This window comes from Heterodontus francisci, chromosome 1, assembly GCF_036365525.1.
Source record: "Heterodontus francisci isolate sHetFra1 chromosome 1, sHetFra1.hap1, whole genome shotgun sequence".
In the NCBI taxonomy this organism is placed as follows: domain Eukaryota; kingdom Metazoa; phylum Chordata; class Chondrichthyes; order Heterodontiformes; family Heterodontidae; genus Heterodontus; species Heterodontus francisci.
The window spans coordinates 7,739,167-7,766,893 of NC_090371.1; the positions used below are offsets into that span (position 1 = coordinate 7,739,167).

At 45.3% G+C, this 27,727-nt stretch overlaps 1 protein-coding gene and 1 long non-coding RNA gene across 3 annotated transcripts in view; one reads left to right on the forward strand and one right to left on the reverse strand.

Moving 5' to 3' along the window:
- Positions 1-27,070, forward strand: part of LOC137367243 (uncharacterized) — a 74,859-nt gene extending 47,789 nt beyond the window's left edge. The window contains exon 4 of the long non-coding RNA XR_010973748.1: positions 26,910-27,070. This is a non-coding gene — a long non-coding RNA (uncharacterized lncRNA). The remainder of the gene's footprint in view (positions 1-26,909) is intronic.
- Positions 1-27,727, reverse strand: part of LOC137367191 (programmed cell death protein 4-like) — a 91,184-nt gene that overhangs the window by 57,479 nt on the left and 5,978 nt on the right. The window contains exons 2-4 of one of the 2 annotated variants that reach the window (XM_068028625.1): positions 9,448-9,705; positions 4,501-4,598; positions 3,977-4,090 (exon numbers count right to left, since the gene is read on the reverse strand). In XM_068028625.1, the coding sequence (XP_067884726.1) occupies positions 3,977-4,090; positions 4,501-4,598; positions 9,448-9,705 (470 nt within the window). Of the gene's footprint in view, positions 1-3,976; positions 4,091-4,500; positions 4,599-9,447; positions 9,709-27,727 lie in introns of both variants that reach the window. The other variant, XM_068028623.1, reaches the window with a different exon arrangement.

Sequence of the window (27,727 nt, forward strand, 5' to 3'; positions counted from 1 at the left end):
AACCATCAGCCTCAAGAAAATGAACATCATGGGACAGGACGTCAGAAATGCTCCATCCATCAATATCGGCGACCACACTCTGGAAGTGGTTCAAGAGTTCACCTACCTAGGCTCAACTATCACCAGTAACCTGTCTCTCGATGCAGAAATCAACAAGTGCATGGGAAAGGCATCCACTGCTATGTCCAGACTGGCCAACAGGGTGTGACAAAATGGCGCACTAACACGGAACACAAAAGTCCGAGTGTATCAAGCCTGTGTCCTCAGTACCTTGCTCTATGGCAGCGAGGCCTGGACAACATATGTCATTCAAGAGCGACGTCTCAATTCATTCCATCTTCGCTGCATCCGGAGAATCCTTGGCATCAGGTGGCAGGACCTTATCTCCAATGCAGAAGTCCTCGAGGCGGCCAACATTCCCAGCATATACACCCTACTGAGCCAGCAGTGCTTGAGATGGCTTGGCCACGTGAGCCACATGGAAGATGGCAGGATCCCCAAGGACGCATCGTACAGGCGAGCTCGTCACTGGTATCAGACCCACCGGCCGTCCATGTCTCCGCTTTAAAGATGTCTGCAAACGTGACATGAAGTCCTGTGACATTGACCACAAGTCGTGGGAGTCAGTTGCCAGCGATCGCCAGAACTGGCGGACAGCCATAAAGGCGGGGCTGAAGAGTGGCGAGTCGAAGAGACTTAGCAGTTGGCAGGAAAAAAGACAGAAGCGCAAGGAGAGAGCCAACTGCGTAACAGCCCAAACAACCAATTTTATCTGCAGCACCTGTGGAAGAGTCTGTCACTCTAGAATTGGCCTTTATAGCCACTCCAGGCGCTGCTTCACAAACCACTGACCACCTCCAGGCTCTTACCCATTGTCTCTCGAGACAAGGAAGCCGAAGAAGAAAATGACAGCTCTAAACAGATTCTGTTCTTGCCGTCTAGCCCATCCTCCCTCTCTCCAGTACTGCAATATTATCTTTAATCAATATTGCTTAATCGATACTGCCACCCTGCATCCTCTGTTTCCTTCTCTATCTTTCCTCATCATGTATTTAGGAATACTTGTACACAGTCACGCCCTATGAGCCAGGTCTCCATTAGCATCATATCATATTTCCACATAGTTATCTGCACCTGCAGCTCACCAACCCTATTTATCACAGAACAAAATATTTAACCATAACCTTCATGGGGATTAAATCACAATAAACTGCAGCAGCAACTTGTATCGATATAGCACTTTCAATGTAGAAAATATCCCTACACACTGCCAAGACACAGAGAAAAGATAAAAGGACCACAGGGTGAGGTTAGGAGGAGACTCTGAAAGTTTCACTACATTTTTAAAGGTGGAGAGAAAAGTGGGGAGCTGGTTCTGAATTTGGGAAAGAGGAGGAATGAGGTTCCTTTGCTCGCCATCTCACTTGTGTTGGAAGGCAAGGCGAGCTACCATGAGCTGACATCCCGGCCTCTGTCTGACCTCCGAGGGAAAATCCTTATAGGTGGAAGTAGATTTATAATGGGCCTTGGTGATACCACACCTGGAGTACTGTTTGCAGCTTTGGTCTCCTTACTTCATTTGCCTCGGAGGAAGTACATTGAAGGTTCACCGGACAATCTCCTCATCCCAGGAATCAGTCCAATCTGGAGAGACTGAGTAGACTTGGCCTATATTCGCTTGAGTTTAGAAGAATGAGGGGTGATCTCACTGAAACATATACAATTCTTCAGGGGCTTGACAGTAGATGCTAGGAGGATGTTTCCCCTGGCTGGGGAGTCTACAACTAGGAGCCATAGTTTCAGGATAAGGGGTCAACTATTCAGGAATGAGATGAGGAGAAATGTCTTCACTCAAAGCGTTGCGAATCTTTGGAATTGGAATTCTTTGGAGTGTCAGCCGTGGCTCAATTGGTAGCACTATCACCTACGAGTCACAAGGTTGTGGTTTCAAGTTCCACTCCAGAACTTGAGTACAAAATCCGAGGCTGAAACTCCAGTACAGTACTGAGAGTGTGCTGCACTGTTGGAGGTGCCGTCGTTCAGATGGGACATTAAACCAAGGCCCCATCTAGTAAAGATTCTACGGCAGTATTTCAAAAAAAAAAGAACAGAAACTTATCCCTGGTGCCTTGGCCAATATTTATCCTCAATAGAATCACAAAAGCAGTATATCTGGTCATTAGTGTAGAAAATTATAACAGTGACTATACTTCCAAAGCACTTCACTGTGAAGCACTTTGGGACGGCCTCAAGCGAAAGGTGCTATATAAATGCAAGTCTTTCCTTTTCTTTTTACCCCAGAGGGCTGTGGATGCTGAGTATAATCAAGTCAGAGATCAACAGATTTTTGGACACCAAGGGAATCAAGGGATACGGGGATAGGAAAGGAAGGTGCAGCTGAGGAACGTCATCAGACACCATCTTATTGAATGGCAGAGCAGACTCGAAGGGCTGAATGGCCTACTCCTGTTCCTATTTCTTACGTTCCAAGTCAAAGCTTCCTCTAACTAAACCACAGGAAGACTACCACCATTTTCAGCCAATCATGAACTGTAGTCCCATCTCACTGTGCAAAGCACCAGGGTGCTACACATCAGATCACACACCCTATCCACTATGCCGCACCCTCTATTACCAACACTGCAGCACTTCTGCCATTGAAACCCTTACCCATACTTCACCAATGTCTCCAAGCTGTCCTATCCCATTAAAATCACACCACTGCACTAGAATCTATTACATGTAAAAAAAAAGAGACACAATGGTGTTTATAGAATTCCCTAGGTTTCTCAAAAATTACTTTGCAATGACTGTTAAGTATACTATAATAGTGAAAGGATATGACTGGGGTTTGTGACAGCAACACTCCCAAGTTATTTTGTTCCCTTTAGCAAACCCATATCTCCAAAATTGCCCAAGACCCACTAGCACCATTCAAACTGGCTGTCAGCATGTCTATGACATGCCTTACCTCAACTCTGCTCCTCCTCACCCTCTGTCCCTATTCTCCCCGAACCCTTCCCACCCCTTCCCCAAATGTCCAGCAGCAGACTCTGGGGACTCTGATTATCAGGAATAAACTCAAACTGCTTCCAAACTGCCATAAAACTTTGTTTAACTGAGCAATAACTTAAGGACAGAATGTATGACTTTAAAATAGGGATGGTATTATGTCTGTATGCCCTATCTCCCACTCTCTTCCGTTGCTTCCATCCGAAGACTGCACAATGCAAGTCTGCACAACACTATGGAAGATAGTTTCATTTTTCCTTTTGTGCCTGGTACATAGTGGAGATACTCTGAGGGGTCAGGAGGAGAATCAGTTATCAAAGTACCCAAGCTCCACACTCTTGTAGCCATGTGATGTTGTGATTGATCTAGTTCAACTATCATCAGTGATGATGTTGATAGTGAGGAACTCAGCAATGATGGTGACCATTCAGTCATGGAGAGGTGGTTGGGCTCCCTTGTTGGAGATGTCACTACCTGGGGTTTGTGTGGTGTTAGCTGTTACCTAACATTATCCAAGGCATTATTTAGGCTTTTATGGGCTAACTGATGACCAGAGGAAAACACTGGAACAGCTCCACTCCTGACCTTATGATTACAGTTTAAAACTATTATTACGAACAGCAGATGGATGAAAGGGCCAAAAATCAGACCAGGTCAAAACAGATCAGACGACAGGAGGAAAAGTTGTAGATAAGATTCAGCAGATGGGAAATCGAGCATAAAGACTGATTCCATGATCCATTACTCCCAGCTGGAGACAGTACTCGCAGGGAACATGTTTTAGAAAATCAAAGTGATTTGAGAAGGATTTTAAAAATTGGGGTAGAAGATGGGTTTGGGAAGGATGTTGGAAGTAGGGCCAAGATAAATAAAATTCGCTATTCAGTAAAGATGAAGCAGTGGGTGAGAACTTCAGCTGGAGTGTAGGGCTGGATGAGGAGTGAGGAGACCTCTATTTACTTACTGCCACTTCATGTCCATCTCCATGTTCAAAGTACTCCTTCACAATCGGAGTCACGGTCTTTTGCAGCGTGTTTTCATCCAGTTCTGGAACCATTGTCCCATACACTGTGTCCCCCTAACAAGAAAGCAGACAGAAAAATTCATCACCGTATTGTCGACACCTCCTCAACAGTGTCACCTTACTCCAGTGATTGTCTACGGTGATCGAGTAGGAAAAGCAAGAGATCACACCCATCTTCAACCTCTAACAACCTCACCCAAGACAGATTACTTGTACGAAACCATCTGGTGATTAAAATACTTCCCCCTTTGTTTCTTTGACTACTGCCAGAAACTCAGTACTGCAGCTTTCCAGTATGAAACAGAGACTGACAAAATGACAGAAATCTCTGAATGTCTTCAATCAGACAACCCCCGAAACATCACAGCCCAAAGGATACACAATTACCAACTTACTCCCAAAAAACGCTGCCCATTGTCTTCGTCCCACCCTGTTGTGACATGGATGCTCTATAACATTCTCACCTGGACAGCATCGTCGTAGTTTGGATCACGAGCATCGGGCTCCTCGTAATCATAAATAACTCCAGGTGCACCCCACACGCCCTTCCCACCAGCTCCACCTAGAATGAGCACAGAGTGGTTATTCTGGAACATCAGTGAATCATGCTCTGCTGTTTAGGGATCTCAGATTCTCCAAAAGGCTGTGGCTACTGGGGGGACAACTGGACCTTTCAATACAATGAATAAATTTTTGTTGGGAGAGAGTATCAAGAGATATGGGGCAAATGTAGGTCAATGGAGTTGATTAGCCATGATTTAATTGAAAGGCACAGCAGGCTTGAAGGGCTGAAAGGCCTCCTCCTGTTCCCATCTTACGGAATCAGAAATCCCGTCACACCATGAGTAATTTATTAGTCCACGGGCAAGTCACGAAGTTGGGGCTGAAGTTTTCTCTCCATGTATTATGTCACCAGCAGGGGCTTTTACCACTTTCCTTCTCTACAGATGTAAATTTAGGATTTATATCAGAGGAATTATTTTGTCCAATTATACACATCTTGCTATTGGAGGGAAATAGCCCCGGAAAAAGTGCAAATTTATCAGGAAGAAACAAAGTTCATTTTCACACGCATACTCTCGACACCCACTCAACTCCTCCACTGTCGCTAAATTATCAGACTGCTTATCCAACATCCAGTCCTGGACAAGCAGAAATGTTGGGAAGACCAAAGCCCTTGTCTTTGACCTCCATTACTAACTCTGTTCCCTCGCTACTGACTCCATCCCTCTCCCTGGCAACTATCTATCTGAAGCTGAACCAGACTGTTTGCAACCCTAGTCTCACCCCAAGATGATCTTCCAACCACAACCACAAGACGACTGCCTATTTTCACCTAGGTGTTATTGCCCGACTCTGCCCTGCCCTTCCTTATCTGCTGCTGAAACCATCTTTGGAGTCTTTGTTAAGTCTCCAGACTTGACTATTCTAATGCACTCCTGGCCAGCCTCCTTCTGTAAACTTAAGGTCATCCAAAACTCTGCTGCCTGTGCCCTTACTCGCACCAAATCCCATTCACCCTTCACATCGTGCTCGCTGACCTACATTGGCTCCCGGTCAAGCAACACCTCAATTTTAAAATTCTCATCTTCGTTTTCAAAACCCTCCCTATCTCTGTAAGCTCCTCCAGTATGCAAGCCTCAAGCTATTTTCGCTCCTTAATTCAGGCCTCTTGAGCAACCCCATATGTAATTGCTAACCTGTAGATCTGCTTTCTTTGAATAACTATGAAAATCAACGATCTTTGAACAACTTGCATTTATATTTATTTTTTATTTATTCATTCATAGTTCACTTATATAGCACCTTTAACATCACAGGAGTATCAAATAGGGTTTGACATGGAGCCACATGAGGAGATTTAGCACTGGTGAACAAAAGTTTGATCAAAGAAGTATATTTCAAGAAGCTGAAAGGTGGAGAGGTTTAAGGAGGCATTCCAAATTCCAGAGTTTAGGACCTAGGCAGATAAAAGCACAGCCAACAATAGAGCAAGCAGAATTGGGGATAAACAAGAGGCCAGAATTGGAGGAGTGCAGATAGATCAGAGGGTTGAAGCAGGTTACAGAGCCAGGGAGGAGTAAGGCTACAAAAGAATTGGATTAGAAGGTTTTTAAAATCCAGTTGTTGCTGGACTAGGAGCTAATGTAGCTCAGTACGCACAGGGGCAATGGGTGATCAGGACTTAGTGAGAGTTAGGATACGGGCAGCAACGTTTTGGATGAGTTCAAGTTTATAACAAAACAGGAACAGGCCATTCGGCCCTCCAAGCCTGCGCCGATCTTGATGCCTGCCTAAACTAAAACCTTCTGCACTTCCGGGGCCCGTATCCCTCTATTCCCATCCTATTCATGTATTTGTCAAGATGCCTCTCAAACGTCTCTATGGTACCTGCTTCCACCACCTCCCCTGGCAGCAAGTTCCAGACACTCACCACCCTCTGTGTAAAAAAACTTGCCTTGCACATCCTCTCTAAACTTTGCCCCTCGCACCTTAAACCTATGTCCCCTAGTAACTGACTCTTCTACCCTGGGAAAAAGCTTCTGACTATCCACTCTGTCCATGCCGCTCATAACTTTGTAAGCCTCTATCATGTCGCCCCTCCACCTCCGTCGTTCCAGTGAAAACAATCCGAGTTTTTCCAACCTCTCCTCATAGCTAATGCCCTCCAGACCAGGCAACATCCTGGTAAACCTCCTCTGTACCCTCTCCAAAGCCTCCATGTCCTTCTGGTAGTGTGGCGACCAGAATTGCACGCAAGATTCTAAGTGTGGCCTAACTAAGGTTCTGTACAGCTGCAACATGACTTGCCAATTTTTATACTCTATGCCCCGACCGATGAAGGCAAGCATGCCATATGCCTCCTTGACTACCTTATCCACCTGCTTTGCCACTTTCAGTGACCTGTGGACCTGTACGCCCAGATCTGTCTGCCTGTCAATACTCCTAAGGGTTCTGCCATTTACTGTATACTTCCCACCTGCATTAGACCTTCCAAAATGCATTACCTCACATTTGTCCGGATTAAACTCCATCTGCCATTTCTCCGCCCAAGTCTCCAACCGATCTATATCCTGCTGTATCCTCTGACAATCCTCATCACTGTCCGCAACTCCACCAACCTTTGTGTCATCCACAAACTTACTAATCAGACCAGCTACATTTTCCTCCAAATCATTTATATATACTACAAACAGAAAGGTCCCAGCACTGATCCCTGCGGAACACCACTAGTCACAACCCTGCATTCAGAAAAGCACCCTTCCACTGCTACCCTCTATGACCAAGCCAGTTCTGTATCCATCTTGCCAGCTCCCCTCTGATCCTGTGTGACTTCACCTTTTGTACCAGTCTGCCAAGAGGGACCTTGTCAAAGGCTTTACTGAAATCCATATAAATAACATCCACTGCCCTTCCTTTCTCAATCATCTTCATCACTTCCTCAAAAAACTCAATCAAATTAATGAGACACGACCTCCCCTTCACAAAACCATGCTGCCCCTTGCTAATAAGTCCTTTGTTTCCAAATGGGAGTAAATCCTGACCCGAAGAATCCTCTCTAATAATTTCCCTACCACTGACGTAAGGCTCACCAGCCTATAATTTCCTGGATTATCCTTGCTACCCTTCTGAAACAAAGGAACAACATTGGCTATTCTCCAGTCCTCTGGGATCTCACCTGTAGCCAATGAGGATGCAAAGATTTCTGTCAAGGCCCCAGCAATTTCTTCCCTTGCCTCCCTCAGTATTCTGGGGTAGATCCCATCAAGCCCTGGGCACTTATCTACCTTAATGCTTTGCAAGACACCCAACACCTCCTCCTTTTTGATGAGATGACTGAGACTATCTACACTCCCTTCCCTTGACTCATCATCCACCAAGTCCTTCTCCTTGGTGAATACTGATGCAAAGTACTCATTTAGTACCTCGCCCATTTCCTCTGGCTCCACACATAGATTTCCTTCTCTGTCCTCGAGTGGGCCAACCCTTTCCCTGGTTACCCTCTTGCTCTTGATATACGTATAAAAAGCCTTGGGATTTTCCTTAATCCTGTTTGCCAATGACTTCTCATAACCCCTATTAGCCCTCCTGACTCCTTGCTTAAGTTCCTTCCTCTGTCTTTATATTCCTCAAGGGATTCGTCTGTTCCTAGCCTTCCAGCCCTTACGAGTGCTTCCTTTTTGACGAGGCTCACAATATCCCGCGTTATCTAAAGTTCCCGAAATTTGCCAAACTTATCTTTCTTCCTCACAGGAACATGCTGGTCCTGGATTCTAATCAACTGACGTTTGAAAGACTCCCACATGTCAGATGTTGATTTACCCTCAAATAGCCGCCCCCAATCTAAATTCTTCACTTCCTGCCTAATATTGTTATAATTAGCCTTTCCCCAATTTAGCACCTTCACCTGAGGACTACTCTTATCCTTATCCACAAGTACCTTAAAACTTACGGAATTATGGTCACTGTTCCCGAAATGCTCCCCTACTGAAACTTCGACCACCTGGCCAGGCTCATTCCCCAATACCAGATCCAGTATGGCCCCATCCCTAGTTGGACTATCTACATACTGTTTCAAGAAGCCCTCCTGGAAGCCCTTCACAAATTCTGCCCCATCCAAGCCCCTAGCACTAAGTGAGTCCCAGTCAATATAGGGGAAGTTACCTTTATATCTTTCCAAAATCTGTCTACATATCTGCTCCTCTACCTCCCACTGGCTGTTGGGAGGCCTGTAGTAAACCCCCAACATCGTGACTGCACCCTTCCTATTCCTGAGCTCCACCCATATTGCCTCGCTGCATGACCCCTCCGAGGTGTCCTCCCGCAGTACAGCTGTGATATTCTCCTTAACCAGTAATGCAGCTCCCCCACCCCTTTTACATCCCCCTCTATCCCGCCTGAAGCTTCTAAATCCTGGAACATTTAGCTGCCAATCCTGTCCTTCCCTCAACCAAGTCTCTGTAATAGCAACAACATCATAGTTCCAAGTACTAATCCAAGCTCTAAGTTCATCTGCCTTACCTGTTATACTTCTCACATTGAAACAAATGCACTTCAGACCACCAGTCCCGCTGTGCTCAGCAACATCTCCCTGCCTGCTCTTCCTCTTAGTCCTACTGGCCTTATTTACTAGTTCCCCTTCATTTATTTCACTTGCTGTCCTACTGCTCTGGTTCCCACCCCCCGCCACACTAGTTTAAACCCTCCCGAGTGACGCTAGCAAACCTCGCAGCCAGGATATTACTGCCCCTCCAGTTTAGATGCAACCTGTCAAACTGATGGAAGATAGGAGACCAGGAGGAGAGAATTGGAATAAACTTTTTGAACAACTCAAATCTTACTTCCCACCATTTTCTGGGGAGGTTTTGGGCACTGACTGACACCTCACAGGTCAACTCATCGCAATTTACCTTTCTTTGGAAGGCCTCGTCCTTTTCCAGACCGAGATTTCCGGTCATTCAGTTTTCCTTTGGGACTGTTTGGGTCTGTACCCGGCTCGACATTCTCCGACAACGACTCCCGCGTAGAGTCTCGAGAGGAATTGCGCCTCAACCGTCGTTTAGCTTTTGCCTTGATGCGAGCTTCGTGGAACACCTTTTCCTGAGGAGTCCCGTTCCCATTCATTTCATCATTCAAATCTTCATCATCCTCATCAATGTGCTGAGGCTCTACTAAATATAAACATGGTGTGAAAGAGATTAAAATAGTTACAGAATTCAAAAAAATCTTTCCATATTTTGGTCAGAGAATATTTGGTTCCTAAAGATAAGGAAATAGCTGTTATGCTTCACACATGGACCATTCTCTCCTGCATGGCCCTCCATTTTGCTAATGTTGTGTTTCAGTAGTTTAGATCTCATTAATGAAAGGTGGTTCAAGGGTCACCACTGGCTCGCGAATTGACAGGACCACGGTAGCCAGATAATGACAGAATTTACAGCACAGAAACTCCTGCACACACTGAAAACCGAGCAGTTACTGTACAACCACACTCGAGATAAAGTTTTTTTTATCTCAGACGCTGCCATCACTTTTTTTTATTCTTTCATGGGATGTGGGCATCGCTGGCTAGGCCAGCAACTGTTGCCCATTCCTAATTGCCCTTGAGCTGAGTGGTTTGTTGGACCATTTCAGAGAGCATTTTCAGAGTCAACCACATTTCCGTGGGTCTGGAGTCACATGTAGGCCAGACCAGGTGAGGACGGCAGATTTCCTTCCCTAAAGGACATTAGTGAACCAGATGGGTTTTTACAACAATCGACAATGCTTTTAATTCCAGATTTATTAATTGAATTTAAATTTCACCTACTACCCATGTCCCCGGAGCAATACCCTGGGTTACTATGTTACCGCCTCCCCTTGATCAGCACCCCATTCACCACTTTAAACATTCACTCCCTCCACCATCAGCGCACAGTGGCAGCAGTATCTACAGTGTCAAATGCACTGCAGCAATGCACCAAGGCTCCTTCGACAGCACCTTCCAAACCCGTGACCTCTACCAACTAGAAGGACAAGGGCAGCAGAAGCATGGGAACACCACCACCTGCAAGTTCCCTTTCAAGCCACACACCATCCTGGCTTGGAACTGTATCGCCGTTCCTTCACTGTTGCTTAGTCCTAACGTTACTGTGGATATATCTACACCACATTGACTGCAGCGATTCAAGGTCATGGCACATAATCACCTCATCAAATGTAATTCGCGATGGGCAATAAGTGCTGGCCTTGCCAGTGACACTCAACAAATTAAAAAATGTGATTCCTCACACACACTCAGTCCCTCCTCTCTACAGAAATATTTCTCAATCTACTGTTCATTTCCAGTGGTGTTTCCTAGCAATTTGTTCCACAACTCGGGTTCAATTCTGGGTACTGCCTGTGTGGAGTTTGCAAGTTCTCCCTGTGTCTGCGTGGGTTTCCTCCGGGTGCTCCGGTTTCCTCCCACAAGCCAAAGACTTGCAGGTTGATAGGTTAATTGGCCATTATAAATTGCCCCTCGTATAGGTAGGTGGTAGGGAAATATAGGGACAGGTGGGGATGTGGTAGGAATGTGGGATTAGTGTTGGATTAGTATAAATGGGTGGTTGATGGTCGGCACAGACTCGGTGGGCCGAAGGGCCTGTTTCAGTGCTGTATCTCTAAACTAAACTAAACTCAGTTATCCAGAGTGAAAAGTCCTTCCTGTTCTCTTCAGTGACGCTGCTGGTCTGACTATATCACAATCAAATTTTCCCATCCTTTACCATACATTTCTGCTGTTGAAATAGCCAACATTTACATTTAAAGGCCCCATTTGCCATCACGAAATGGCAACATAGGACAGGAGGCCATTCAGCCCCTCAAGCCTTTTCCAACTGAATCATGCTGGATCTGTATCTTAACTCCATAACCCTCAGCATCCTTGCCTAACAAAAACCTATGATTCTCAGTTTGGGGATTTTCAATTGACCCCCGGGCCTAGCAACTATTTTTTGACATGGGGGAAGATGGGGAAAAAAGCGAGTTCCAAATTTCCACAACCCTTTGTCTGAGGTACGGCCTAGCTCCAATTTAAGGTTATGCCTCTCGTTCTGGACTCTCCCATCCCTGCCTACTCTATCAGATACCATAATCATCTTAAATGCCTCAATTAAATCATACCTTAATCTTCTATATTGAAGGGAACAGAAGCCTAACCTATGCAACCAATTAACCCTTGGTAAGGAAATCATTTTAGCCCTTAGTAGGAACAAAAAAATAAAGGGCAATAAAAAGGCTTCCTATAGGCAAATTACCAGGAAGAGGACACTCATTCTCTGGGATAAAACTGCTGCTGCTCCATTAACCTTACAGCAACTCGCTGTGCTGGATTTGCACATTTCCAAAGGATCTATCCTTGACCCCCTCCTATTTCTCATCTACGTGCCGCCCCTCAGTGACATCATCCACGTACACTGACAACACTCAGCTCTACCTCACCACCACCTCTCAACGTCTCCACTGTTGCTAAATTTAGGTGGGGTGTCTTCCCTTGGTGCACCTTTACTGATGGCTGTGAAGGCCAATCCTTGAGAGGCTGGTTCTGCCCCAGGTGCTGCACATGAAGCTGCCAAGTGACGCTGTGAGTTGTTTTTGACGTTGGCGCCTGTTGCCAAGCTGCTGTAGCAACTGGTCATCGTGGTAGTGCACACCAGCCCACAGGATGTGTCGCCATTTCCCTCTTTCATCAGCTAGTGACATCAGGTCTGGTAATCGACTTTTTGGGTCTTCATGTCACGCTTGTCCTTGAAGTGAAGCTTTGGGTGCCCCATTGATCGTCTAGATCCGGCTACCTCAGCATACAGAATGTCCTGGGGTATGTGACCGTCTTCCATCCTGCGGACGCTGAAGCTGCCTCTTTGATTAGTGCCAACACGCTTGGGAGCTCTGCCTTTCAGAGGACTGCCACATTTGTGATTTTTTACTATCAGGATCTACCCACGGCAAGACTGAAGCCATCATTTTCGGCCCCGACTCCAACTCCATCCCTCTTCCTGGCAAGAGTCAGAGATTAAGCCAGTCTGTTCGTAACCTTGGTGACACATTTAACCGAGATAAGCTTCCGACCTCATATCTGCACCAAGACCGCCTATTTCCACCTCTAACATTGCCCGGCTTCACCTGTCTCAGTTAATCTGCTGCTGAAATCCTCATTCATGTCTTCATTACCTCTACACTTGACTATTCCAACGCACTCCTGGCTGGTCTCCCACATTCTACTCTCTGTAAACTTGAGGTCACCTAAAACTCTGCAGCTCGTGTCTTAACTCACACCAAGTTCCATCCCCCCCATCACCCCTGTGCTCACTGACCTGCACTGGCTCCCGGTCAAACAACATCTTGATTTTAAAATTCCATTCTACATACCAACTCTGTATAAAAGCAAACACTTTAAAGATCGATGATCTAAACATGAACTTTGGGTCGGCCTCAATTGTCCATATGTTGAGGTGCTCATCACTGCTAGGTTGTTCTAATTAAGGGCAATGGATTCCAATACACCTCTGCCCGCAGGCCACCAGCCACCCAACCCCCCGGCCCGCAAGCCGTCAGCCGCCAGCCACCGTCCCCTGGCCGGCCCGCAGGCAGTCAGTACCCGCCCATTTACCCATATCTGCAGTGATGAGTAAAATTAAAAACTGAAAACAAGTAGCAAGATTGGAGAAAAAGGGAATTCATGCAATTAAAAACAGATCCAGGTGTTCAAATGTGAAAAGAGACAGAGTTCAACTTTTTCCATAAGCAAACTCCTTGTTCAAAGGCTTTTCCCCCCAATGGTGCAACAAGGAAATAGTAACAGATATAATACAGCCCATAGCATATGCATAATCAGTAGGAGCGGAATGGGAGTGAGGTTTGCGGCAAAGATGGTAAACTGTTAAGATAAGGGTTCGAGGGACTATGCAACCAAGGTGGGTAAATGGAGTCAAGACCCAGGTCAGCCATGATCTAATTGAATGGCAGAACAGGCCTGAGAAGTTGAATGACCTACTCCTGGTCCTAAACTGTCAAAAGAGCTGTTAAGGTTTAAAGAACTCAAGATTTAGGAGACGGTCAAAAGTCTGCTCTTGGGTTTACAGCCAAATTATTCACTGAAATTTCTCCCAATTCAAAGTCGAGAGAGTGATACTAACAAGTCAAGAAACAGAATGAGGGGCTCAGAAGAAAAATAAAGTCCTGGAGAGTTACCCAGAGAAATAATAAAAAGAGTTATTTGCTGTTAAGCGTGCATTGCTCCCGAGAAACCTGAATGCATCAGTATACCCTTTCCCATGGGGCAAAATCATCAAAATGTACAGATGAATGCCAACTGATGGAAAAAAAAGCAGCTTTTACTTTCCAGTTACACAAATAATTCCACATACTGTGTTCCAGAATAAGCAGCCGTCCTGTTAGTTTTCAGTGCTTCCAGACTCACGAAATCATATATGTAGAGCAGCAACTCCCTAGAGCCAGAGATATTGAGCTTAAAACATGAAATTGCAAACTGAGCCACTCAAGTTAAACAGCTTTACATCACTGAAGAAAAAAAACTTGCATTTATTTAGCGCCTTTCACGACCTCCAAGTCCCAAAGCACTTTACAGCCAATGAAGTACTTTCTGAAGTGTAGTCACTGTTGTAACGGAGGGCACCCAGCAGCCAATTTACACAGCAAGATTCCGCAAACAATGTGAAAATGACCAGATAGAGTCAGAGTTATACAGCACAGAAACAGGCCCTTTGGCCCATCGTGTCTGTGTCGGCCATCAAGCGCCTATCTATTTCAATCCCATTTTCCAGCACTTGGCCCGTAGCCTTGTATGCTATGGCGTTTCAAGTGCTCATCTAAATACTTCTTAAATGTTGTGAGGGTTCTTGCCTCTACCACCTCTTCAGGCAGTGTATTCCAGATTCCAACTTTTTGATGGCCCTTTGCTGGTTTCTAAAACACTTCCAATCCTCAGGATTGCTACTATTTTTTGCAATATTGTGAGTCTCTTCTTTTAGTCTAATATTCTCCTTAAGTTCCTGAGTGAGCCATGGATGGGTCTTTCTTGACGAGTTTTTGTTTTTGAATGGAATATACTTTTGGTGAACTCTGAATTGTTTCTTTAAAATGTCTCCCACTGTTCATTTACCTCCATACCTTCCAGTCTATTTACCCAATTAACCTTAGCCAGTTCTCCTCTCATACCTTCGTAATTGGTTTGTTTAAGTTTAAGATTCTTGTTTGTGATTGAAATGTGTCACTTTCAAACTTAACATGAAATTCAGTGGTATTATCATTATTTCCCAGTGAATCTTTTACGATGACATTGCTTATTAACCCTGCTTCATTACATAATACAAGATCTAAGATAGCTTTATGATCAGCCATGATCATAATGAATGGCGGAGCAGGTTCGAAGGGCCGAATGGCCCACTCCTGCTCCTACTTCTTATGTTTCTACGTTTCTATCCCTTGTCAGTTCTACAACGTATTGCTCCAAGAAACTGTCACAAAAGTATTCTACAAATTAATCTTCTAGACCACTGTTGCCAATTTGTCCCTGTCCATATGCAGATTAACGTCCCCCACAATTAATACATTACCTTTTTTACACGGTCCAATAATTTCCTGTTTAATGTTCTGTCCAATAATGTAACTGCTGTTAGGGGGCCTATAAACTATTCCCACCAGTGTTTTCTGACTCCTGCTATTCCTAATTTCCACCTAAACTGATTTTACTTCATGATCTTCTGAGGCCAGATCCCTTATTAATGTCCTCATGTCATCCTTTACTATCAGTGCTACTCCTCCTCCTTTGCCATTCTGTCTGTCTCTCCGAAATATTGTGTACCCTGGAATATTCATTTTCCAACCTTGATCCCCTTGTGACCATATCTCAGTAATGGCAATTAGATCGAGATCACTTACCTGTATGCGTGCCACAAGTTCATCTATCTTTATTACAGATGCTTCGTGCATTCAGAAAGGAACTTCAATTTCATTTTTTAAATCTATATTCCCTGCAATGATCTTATTGGCTGATTACAATTTTTGTTAAACTCTCTGTCCCTTCCTGTCCCATTCTGTTGGGAGTTACCCACATCACTATCCTGCTCCGATGCCCTGACCCCTCTTTTTGGATATTTATATATCGCACAAACTTATGAATGGGCCTAAGGTCCATTCAGCCCTGGAAAATGCCCAGTCTACCTACCTCAGATTACCCTGGAAGGTATTCCAAACAAAACTGAGCAAAAGCTAGCTGTTTTCACATTGCTACTATACAGTAACAACACATGCATTTGCCACCAATAGGATGTTGCCGTCAAGCCAAAAAGACGTTCTGCCTATCACACAAATGAGTAATGTGTTATATGAATTTCAATGCCAATGTGATGCTAAGTATATAGGCTGTACATCCCAAAGACTGGCAGATCGTATCAAACAAAACGCCCCTTAGACTGCTCACAATGGGCAAGGTACAGGCCGTACCCAACCAGCCAGTGCTTGCAAAACTCAGAACACAGAGCCCAACATAAGATGTGATTGGATAAATTTGCTAAATAATCCTCAGTGCGCTAAGAATTACACTGACAACCAATTTAAAATTGTCAGTCGGGCTCGCAATGTGGTGCACCGCGCATACTGGAAGCTACATATATTAATACACAGGGCCCTGATCTTTGCAGACAGAAAGAACATGTACAAATATTGCACCTGTTTCAGCTAAACAAAATAAGTGACAACCATTCGCTGGTTCATTCCTCAGGGCAAACCAGAGTCAAGCTGCATGGTTTAAATTTCAAACAAAGCTTGGCAGTTAACTGTCAGTCGCCATAAATTGGTGCATTCTCCATGGCAATGCCTCTACCAATCAGCACTCTCTTCCCATACAGTATAAATTTGTTGCTTTCCCTTACTTTGGTATTCTTGCGATTGTTCTGATGAGTGCAGGACGAAAAGTCTCTATTTTCAGCAATAATGTTTGTGAGGACACTGGGCAAACATCCTGCTCTTTGAGTAACATCCACAACGTAAAAATAAGACATTACTAACAGAGCACAGAACAAAAGGAGGCTGAAGGACAGCTGACCAGGATCTCCTGCTGCAACACTTCACAACAGCCCTCACAAACAAATTTCAATCCATAAATTACTGGGCTGAGAATTGCCAATGTTGAGGTTATCAGGAGTTTGAATGTGAGCCACATGTTTAATTAAAGCTACTAATATCAGAGCAAGGTGAGGATATAACCACAGCGACCGGACGAACCTCCTCCAGCTGCTTACAAGCAAGTGTCTTAAACTCAAGTCAGTTTAACAGTAATCCAACTATATACCACACCAGTTCAGTCAGAAAATTCAGAAATGATCAAAAATTTAAATTGACCATATGAACAAAATCACCTCGACATATTGTACAGATTCTCCTTTACTGACCCACTCCTCTTGCTGTCATAGGTCTGGTGCACTAAACATAGCGGAACCTGTGTGATATACAACTAAAAGACACGTGACACCCCAACTACTTTCACGGTGAGGTGCTGATCAACTACTGCCCAAGTGAAAGAACTGCAAACTTTCCTCTGCTGGTCCCTTTACAGACAGACTCTTGTAATCCTAGCGTCACTCCTGTTGAATGCAGAATCACCTATGCAATCACAGCAGTGATGAACACAAACAGTGTTTTTGTAGCTGAATTTTAAACGAGCAGTGCAGTAAATAAATGTACTCATGATGGTATAACATAGGGGGACTGATGCCAAAAGTAAATAACATTCCTGTAGAAGAATATTTTTCCAAGCACTTTATAAAATTTGTTCTTGGGAAGACGGCATTTCTGGTAAGGCAGCGTTTATTGCCCATCTCAAGTTGCTGATGCATTAAGGACATATTATACATTATAGGACTGGAATCACATGCAGGCCTGGGTAAGGTGGCAGGTTGCCTTCCCTGAAGGGCATTAGTGAACCGGTTGGGTTTTTAAAAAGATAACCTGGAAGTTTTCATGGCCATTATGTTGTGGTTCCAACTCTCAAATGATCAGATTTGTTGAACTTGTCAGAGTGGGATTTGGCAGCAGGACTAGGGAGTTGTAGGAATGAGAGTAACAAGGAGGAGAGGAGACAGGACAGAAGGACCCAGAGGAGTAAAGAAAAAAAACAAAAGGAAATAGAAGTAATGGGCTCAGATCGGGAGTGGCAGCAAAATCTACGTGAATGGATAGAGGACATTTATAGTAACGTTTAGGATAGATATGACCTTGTGGTATTAATAAGGAGACGGCAATGAGTGTCTAAAGTTTAACTGGAAAATGGAGAGCTGAAGAGAAAGTACCATGATCCAGCATTAGATAGATCCAGAGGTCCAGCAGAGGGGAGTAGTGACCTCGGTGATAATTCATACAAAATCAATGAATCCAGGGGCCAGCAGCCAAACTTCCATGTGAGGGGGTAGGGGATGTAATGTAGCCACAGAGAAGAGGAAAATGGGTTTCAGCTCAATTTTGTTTTTATAGATTCTCGAAGTGGGCATCCATTGCCCACTTCTAACTGCCCTTCAGAAGGTGGTGAAGAACTGTCTTCTTGAATCGCTGTAAGCATAGTGGTTTGGTACAACTGAGTGGCTTGTTAGGCCATTTCGGAGGACAGTTAGGAGTGACTAGCCTTGACCGAGTATGGCATCAATGAGCCCGAGCAAAACTGGAGTCAATGATAATCAGGGAGACAACTCTCCGCTGGTTGGAGTCAGAACTAGCACAAAGGAAGATGGCTGTGGTTGTTGGAGGCCAATCATCTCAGTGCCAGGACATCACTGCACGGGTTCCTCAGGGTAGTGTCCTAGGCCCAACCATCTTCAACTGCTTCATCAATTACCTACCCTCCATCATAAGATCAGAAGCGGAAATGTTCGCTGATGATTGCACAGTTTTCAATGCCATTCGCAATTCCTCAGGCACTGAAACAGTCTGTGCCCACATACAGCAAGGCCTGAATAGCTTTGGGCTGACAAGTGGCAAGTAACATTCGCGCCACACAAGTGGCGGGCAATGACCATCCAAACAGGAAAGAATCTAACCATCTCCCCTTGACATTCAACAATATTACCATTGCTGAAAACCCCACCAATATCCTGGGGGTTACCACTGACCAGAAACTGAACTGGACCAGCCACATACATACTGTGGCTACAAGAACAGGTCAGGGGCTGGGAATTCTGTGGTGAGTAACTCACCTCCTGACTCCCTAAAGTCTGTCCACCATCTACAAGGCACAAGTCAACAGTGTGATGGAATACTTTCCACTTGCCTGGATGGGTGCAGCTCCAACAACACTCAAGAAGCTCAACACCATCCAGGACAAAGCAGCCCACTTGATCGGCACCCCATCTACAAACATTCACTCCCTCCACCACCGACGCACAGTGGCAGCAGTGTGTACCATCTACAAGATGCACAGCAGCATCTTGCCAAAGCTCCTTCACCAGCACCTTCCAAACCCACGACCTCTACCAACTAGATGAACAAGGACAACAGGTGCATGGGAACACCACCACCTGCAAGTCACACATCCTGACTTGGAACTACATCACCATTCCCTCACTATCACTGGGTCAAAATCCTGGAACTCCCTAACAGCACAGTGGGCGTACCTACACCACACGGACTGCAGCAGTTCAAGAAGGCAGCTCACCACCACCTTCTCAAGGGCAATTAGGGATGGGTAATAAATACTGACCTCGCTAGTGATGCCCACAACTTTTGTACAAACAGTAAACACATTGCTGTGGGTCTGAAGTCACACATAGGCCAGACTGGATAAGGACAGTAGATTTCTTTTCCAAAGCACATTAGTGAACCAGGTGGGTTTTCATAATCTGCCAGTTTCATGGTCACCATTACAGATATTAGTTTTTCATTGCAGATTTATTTAAGTAACTGAATTCAAACTCTCCAGCTACTGCAGTAGTATCTGAACTCATGTTTCTGTAACATTACTGCAAGCCTCTGGATTACTGGTCCAGCAATAAAACCACTCTACTACCTTACTCTATACCCAGACACCACCACAATATATTTCATACTGTTGGCTGTTAAGGCCTTTCCTCGATACTGTTCTCGACTTTGCAGAGTTGTTCTGGCATTGCCTTCAATGCTTTCTAGATGGAACAGACATGGATGTAGCATACAGCAGAACCTCACTCATTCCTGCCAGCTCCTCTTACTGCATTTCCCGAGAAGCACTATGACAAGTGAGCTATGTTGACCAGGCCACCCAATCACAGGAGGATGCTTGGCTGAATGCACAATTTCTACAAGTCAGCAAAAAATATAATTCATATCCTCAATGTGTCAACAGCTTGTAAAAAATCCGTAAAATTCTCCCCATGCGTGACAGGTAAGTTCTTACGTGCTCACTTGAAACCCAACACAAGAAATAGGAGTAGGACAAATGGTTCGAGCCTGCTTCCCTTTTATATGATCCATGCCCGACCTCCTACCTCAACTCCACTTTCCCACCCAATCTCACACCCCTCAATTCCCTTCGAGTCCAAAAATTATTAATCTCAGCCTTGAACATACTTACTGAGCGAAGATTCACAATCTGGAAAGAGAAGAAATTTCTCTCCTCAGTCCTAAATGGCTGACCCCTTATGCTGAGACTATGGCTCCTAGTTCTAGACTCTCCAGCCAGGGGTAACAGCCTCTCAGCATCTACCCTGTAAAGTAGTAGTAGTGATCTGCCCATGGGCAGGTCCTCTGCTCATTTCTCCACACCTCACAGCCCTGTGCTTTCCTCTTCAGTTGCTCATAAGAGTCTCAACTTCCACGAGAAACGAGCACTATGTCGAGGGGCAAAGAGTACATGAGGTGGTTTCCCATTGCTTTCCTCCTGTGTGCTTCAAAGGAAACACAAGTCCTCTTCCCAAAGGACCCTCTGCCTGAAAGCAGCCGTTGTCCCTCAAGGTTCTCACTCTTCTGCCATCACCACTGAAAATTCGCTGGTTCCGCCAGCGGCCGTGGCTCATAACCCCAAGCATAGAACGCTTACCTGGGCCTGAGGCAACTCGCAAAGTAGCAGAGGTGACGTCTCAAATGACCATGCTACCCTAACTTTGTAAAGCCCTTTAATAACTTTTTTTTAAACGGAGTTTCTCCCGACGACATAAAGCAGTGATCACAGACGTCATCAGTGCTTGTGAACATTTGCCAGTACGTATCGGCACATGCGCGCACTGACATCGCCACACAATGACAGCAAACGTAATGACGTCTGACCGTTGCCTCCCCACTCAATGGCTGCACTCACTGCTTCCATTCCCCAACCCCCCTCTTCGGTTGCTTGTTCCAGTCTCACCACTTTCCCTCACCCGCTCCCCACCACCATCACCACCCCCCGAACCCCCTCAGCCTCCTGGCCTTGCTGCATCTCCCCCCTCGGCTGCTCCCTCCCGGCCTCTCCGCTTCAGCTGCTTGCTTGCCGCATCCCCACACCAGCACCCCCCTCCCCGCCGAGCCGCTCGCTCCCCACCTTGTTGCTTTCCCCCCCCTCGGCTGATCACTCCCAGCCACGCTGCCCGGAGAAGCAGTGGGGAACGAGCTGCCGGGATGGAGCGAGCAGCCGAGGGGTGATGGGGTAACATGGGGAGTGAGCGGCCGAGAGGGGGGAAGCAGTGAGGCGGGGAACGAGTGGCAAAGACAAGTGCGATGGCAAGAGGCAGCAAGATCTTGTTGGGGGTGGGTGATCGCAGCCATTGAGGGGGTTTAGGTTTAATTTGTTTTTTGTGACAAGTTGAGTAGCACCATTTTTATTACTGGCAGCTGCCTGAGACGTCACAGACAGACAGTGACGTTTCAGTGGATGAAGCTGCAATTGCACACATGCCAACACTTGGCGTTGTCAGCAAACACAGCCTTTTTGTTAAAATATAGGTTTCAATGAGATTACCTTTCTCTCTTGTAAACTCCAGAGAATAGAGGCCCATTCCACTCAATGTCTCCTTGGAAGTGAACCCTCTCATTCCAGGAATCAATCTCGTGAACCTTAGTTGCACTCCCACGAAAGCAAGTATACCCTTCCTTGGGTAAGCAGACGCAAATGGTACACAGTACTCCTGCTCTGGTCTTGCCAAAGCCCTGTAGAATTACAGCAAGTCTTCCATACTCTTGTATCCAACCCCCTTGCAATAACGGCGAACATATCATTTGCCTTAACTGCTTGTTCTACCTGCATGTTAATTTTCTGTAATTCATGTACAAGAACCCCTAAATCCCTCTGAACATTTAGTCTTTCACCTTTATAAAAAAAATTCTGCTTTTCCATTCTTCCTACCAAAGTTTTATTTTCCCATTTTTCCCCACATTATTCTCCATTTGCCACCTTCTTGCAGTTTGTAGTCAATTTGTGCCTCCCTCAGTTTACTTTCCCACCTAGCTTTGAATCAGCAGCAAACTTATTACACTTGGCCCCTTCATCCAAGTCATTAATACAGATTGCAAATAGCTGAGGCCCAAGCAGTGATCCTTGCAGCACCCCACTAGTTACACCCTGCTATCCTGAAAATGATCCACCTATTCCTACTCCGTTTCTGTCTGTTAATCAATCCTCAATCCATGTTAATATATTACCCCCAATCCTATGAGCCTGTGTCGCAACCTGCGTGGAATCTTAACGAATGACTTCTGAAAATTCAAATGTACATCAAGCGGTTCTTCCTTATCCACCCTGCTAGTTACACATAGAAAATAGGAGCAGTAGGCCATACGGCCCTTCGAGCCTGCTCCGCCATTCATTACGATCATGGCTGATCATCCAACTCAGTAACCTGTTCCCGCTTTCTCCCCATACCCTTTGATCCCTGTAGATCCAAGAGCTATATCTAACTCCGTCTTGAACACATATAATGTTTTGGCCTCAACTGCTTTCTGTGGTAGTGAATTCCACAGGCTCACCGCTCTGTGGGTGAAGAAATTTCTCCTCATCTCGGTCCTGAAAGGTTTACCTCATATCCTTAGACTATGATCCCTGGTTCTGGACTCCCCCACCATCGGGAACATCCTTCCTGCATCTACCCCATCAAGTCCTGTTAGAATTTTATAGGTTTCTATGAGATCCCCCCTCACTCTTCTGAACTCCAGTGAATATAATCCTAACCAACTCAATCTCTCCTCATACGTCAGTCCCGCCATCCCAGGAATCAGTCTGGTAAACCTTTGCTGCACTCCCTCTATAGAAAGAACATCCTTCCTCAGATAAGGAGACCAAAACTGCACACAATATTCCAGGTGTGGCCTCACCAAGGCCCTGTATAATTGCAGCAAGACATCCCTGCTTCTGTACTCGAATCCTCTCACTATGAAGGCCAACATACCATTTGCCTTTTTTACCGCCTGTTGGACCTGCATGCTTACCTTCAGCGACTGGTGTATGAGAACACCCAGGTCTCGCTGCATATTCCCCTCTCTCAGTTTATAGCCATTCAGATAATAATCTGCCTTCCTGTTTTTGTTACCAAAGTGGATAACCTCACATTTATCCACATTATACTGCATCTGCCATGCATTAGCCCACTCACTCAACTTGTCCAAATCACCCTGAAGCCTCTCTGCATCCTCCTCACAACTCACCCTCCCACCCAGTCTGGTGTCATCTGTAAATCTGGAGATATTACATTTAGTTCCCTCATCTAAATAATTGATTAATATACATTATGAATAGCTGGGGTCCTAGCACCGATCCCTGCGGTACCCCACTATTCACTGCCTGCAATTCGGAAAAAGACCCATTTATCCCTACTCTTTGTTTCCTGTCTGCCAACCAATTTTCTATCCATCGCAATACACTACCCCCAATCCCATACGCTTTACTTTTACATGCTAATCTTATGTGGCACTTTGTCAAAATCCTTCTGAAAGTCCAAATAAACTACATCCACTGGCTCCCCCTCATCAACTCTATTAGTTACATCCTCGAAGAATTCTAGAAGATTTGTAGAGCATGATTTCCCTTTTGTAAATCCATGCTGACTCTGTCCGATTCTATCACTGTTCTCCAAGTGCTCTGCTATAAAATCTTTGATAATGGACTGTAGCATTTTCCCCACTACCGACATCAGGCTGACTGGTCTATAATTCCCTGTATAAAAACATGTTATTTCTGCCTAATCATAGTGATTTTCCTAGTACTTTACTGCCAAGTCTTTGATAATAGATTCAAACATGCTGTCTGAATGCACTCTCTGCTATGCTATATCATTGCGTTATTGAGGTACATCAGTCATACTCTCAGTCACTATCTGCCTAATGTACGGTTTGCCTACTGAGGCAGTTAATTTTTTTTATTATTATTCATGGGATGTGGGCGTTGCTGGCTAAGACAGCATTTATTGCCCATCTGTTCCCCTTGAGAAGGTGGTGGTGAGCTGCCTTCTTGAACCACTGCAGTCCATGTGGGGTAGGTACACCCACAGTGTTGTTAGGGAGGGAGTTAATTCTGAGGCTTGCTGAGAATTGTGTTTGTAGACTGGCATTTCCAGTGACTACACTTCAAAGTAATTCATAGAATCATAGAGTTATACAGCACAGAAACAGGCCCTTTGCCCCGTTGTGTCTGTGCCGGCTATCAAGCACCTAACTATTCTAATCCCATTTTCCAGCACTTGGCCCATAGCCTTGTATGCTATGGCGTTTCAAGTGCTCATTTAAATACTTAAATGTTGAGGGTTCCGGCCTCTACCACCCCTTCAGGCAGTGTGTTCCAGATTCCAACCACCCTCTGAAATTTTTTTTCCTCAAATCCCCTCTAAACCTCCTGCCCCTTACCTTAAATCTAGGCCCCCTAGTTATTGACACCTCCGCTAAGGGAAAAAGTTTCTTCCTATCAATGTCCCTCATAATTTTGTATACCTCAATCAGGTCCCTCCTCAGCCTTCTCTGCTCGAAGGAAAACAACCCTAGCCTATCCAGTCTCTCTTCATAGCTGAAACACTCCAGCCCAGGCAACATCCTGGTGAATCTCCTCTGCACCCTCTCCAGTGCAATCACATCCTTCCTATAGTGTGGTGCCCAGAACTGTACACAATACTCCAGCTGTGGCCTAACTAGCATTTTATACAGCTCCATCATAACCTCCCTGCTCTTATATTCTATGCCTCGGCTAATAAAGGCAAGTATCCCGCATGCCTTCCTAACCATCTTATCTACCTGTGCTGCTGCCTTCAGTGATCTGTGGACAATCAGCACTCTGGAACACTTGAGAAAGTGGTTTGGAAACAAAAATTAAAGTCTTTCTTTCCCTACAGTTAATACCAGCAGTCAATCTAATAGTGGCCGGTCTCAAAGTGGGCCCAGTCCTGTCCTCCATACCTCTACACACAAGTACTGTCCACCAGAGGTCACTGTGTAGGAACAGGAGCAAGCACCCAGGCTGATTTTCCCATTTCTGGGCCAAGGGCTCTGAAGTTAAGTGAAGTACCCCAAACGCTGTCCCGGCAGAGGTCACACTGGGGATGAAACATAGTGCCTTTCATTCCATGCAGTACTAACTGAACCATCAAGGAATTCAACAACAGTTCCAAATTAATATTGTACTTTAATTTGTCAATAAAGACAAACAGAACCCTCCACTACAACAACCTGTGTTTATGTAGCAAAACACTTCACAGACACCGAGCTAAAGGCCTGTTCAGTTCGGGAAAAAGAACCCAACCGAACCACACCCGAGCCCGAAAACCGGATCCGGAAGATGGGTCTGACCCGACCCGAACCGAGCCCGACACATCATCGGGTCCCGGTGGGTTAGGGTCGGGTAGCAGGCCTTTACCCCGAGCCACATAAGGAGTTATATGGACAGATGACAAAAGCTTGGTCAAAGAGGTACGTTTTAAAGGAATAAAAATAAAGTGCTGGAAATACTCAGCAGGTCTGGCAGCATCTGTGGAGAGAGAAGCAGAGTTAACGTTTCGGGTCAGTGACCCTTCATCAGAACGGAGTTGCTGTTCTTATTTCAGATTTCCAGTATGCACAGATAGGTTTTAGGGTGTGTCTTGAAGAAGGAAAGCGAGATGAAGGCACGGAGAGGTGGAGAGAGGGAATTCCAGAGCATGGGGCCTAGACAGCTGAAGGTGCAGCCACCAATGATGGAGCAATTAAAATCAAGGATGCTCAAAGAGGCCAGAATTAGAGGGGTGCAGATATCTTGGGGGGGGGTTGTGGAGCTGGAGGAGGTTACAGAGATAGAGAGAGGCGAGGCCATGGAGGGATTTGAAAACAAGGATGAGAATTTTAAAATCAAGACATTGCTTAACCAGGAACCTATGTAGGTCAGCGAGCACAGGGGTGATGGGTGTATGGGACTTTGCATGGGTTAGAACACGGGCAGCAGAGATTTGGATGGCCTCGAGTTTACAGAGGGTAGAATGTGGGGGGACGACCAGGAATGCAAAGGAATAGTTAAATATAGAGGTAACAAAGGCATGGATGAGGGTTTCAGCAGCAACTGAACTGAGACAGGGACAGAGTTGGGCGATGTTACGGAGGTGGAAATAGGCAGTTTTAGTAATGGCGTGGATATGAGGTCGGAAGCTCATCTCAGGGTCAAATACGATACAAAGGTTGAGAACAGTCTGGTTCAGTCTCAGACAGAGTTGCCAGAGAGAGGAATGGAGTCAGAGGGAATTACATCTCAATTCCTGCCACCACTTGCCATAGAAACAGCCTAGCAACAAGTTTCTTTACTTAAGGGAATAAGAGCTCTTTGCTTTTTGCTGATGTGGAATTGGAGATCAGATCTTAGCCCTTCAGTCACCATGAACGGAGAGATATCCAGACCAGGACAAGCTCTAGTTACTGTTCATAGCACCAAGAACTACTGCAGATCCCATTAAACCAGAGACTGACAGCGTTAAAAACATTAAACCTGTATGTACACTAAATACAGGCGTTTAAATCCACATTCTTGTCCATAATGGTGTCAATCTTGGCTCAGTGGCAGCATACTCATCTCAATGAGAAATGTAGCGAGTTGAAGCCCCATGTCATGCAGGCCCCTACTTGCCAAGAATGAGGCACATTAATTTCGCCACATAGACGTTAAATTTCAAATTGTTGCTGGGAAGAAGAGAAGGCCTGTTACAAGGGGTTGCCAGGCCCCCTGGCTGGAAAGACATTTTTGCATATTAACAGACACTGCTTGGAACAAAGGAACTAATCCCCTGCTCCAAAACAATACACAGAACAGACCTGGACAAACCAGTCAGTCTAGTGACTATCGTGCTGGCCAACCTTGGGAGTTTTAAATTGTAGAGAGTGTTTGAACTGGCAGAAAGCTGTCTGCTCCTAGATTGAAAAGACCTCTCTGACTGCTCCCATCTCTTTCTCACAGAACTGAAACCCACTGAAGACACATGAACTCCATGAGAGAAAAGTCGCCTACAATAAACAAGGTTTAAGAAGAATACTGGGCCCCAACGAAAAGCAAGAATCCACCCACAATCAAGGACTCTACAATGAGCTCGAAGAACCGTAACACCTCTCCAGATATTGCCTCAAACCTGTCCACTTTATTCTTTCTTCTGCTCTTTTCTGTCTCTATCTGCATGCGTATATCGCATATGCATGTTAGGGTGGGCACATTGTGTATCCGTAGGCGTCAACTGCATTAGAGTTTAAGTTTAATAAATTTCAATCTTTCTTATTTAAACCTAAGAAAACCTGTGTGTGTGTGCTGGTTTCTTTGCCTTATAATTGGAAAGCAGTGAACAAGGATTCACCAAGGGGGAGCCAAAAACACTGTTTAAAAATAAAACCCTGTTACATTAACACCAGCTGAAGGCTGAAAGGGAACCCTAGACCTCTTTCTCACCTGGTCCTAACACCCACTTCAGAGATTTGATTGTGTATTCTAGTGCAGCATTCCACAGGACTGTGCTGTCAGAGGCATCGCATTTCAGATAGGATCTAAACCAAGACCTTGTCTGGCATCTCAGGTGAGCATAAAAGATCTCATAGCAGTACTGAAAGAAGAGTGAAGGAATTCTCCCTGTGTCCCAACCAACATTTATCCATCCCTCATCTAACATCACTAAAATAAATGAATCATTTCTCTCATTGGCTGCCACTTGGGATGTGGGTGTGCAGGGAAAGTGAATAGATTGCCTATCCCTCATTACCGTGATGTGGTGGTGTGGTGGGCCATCTTTG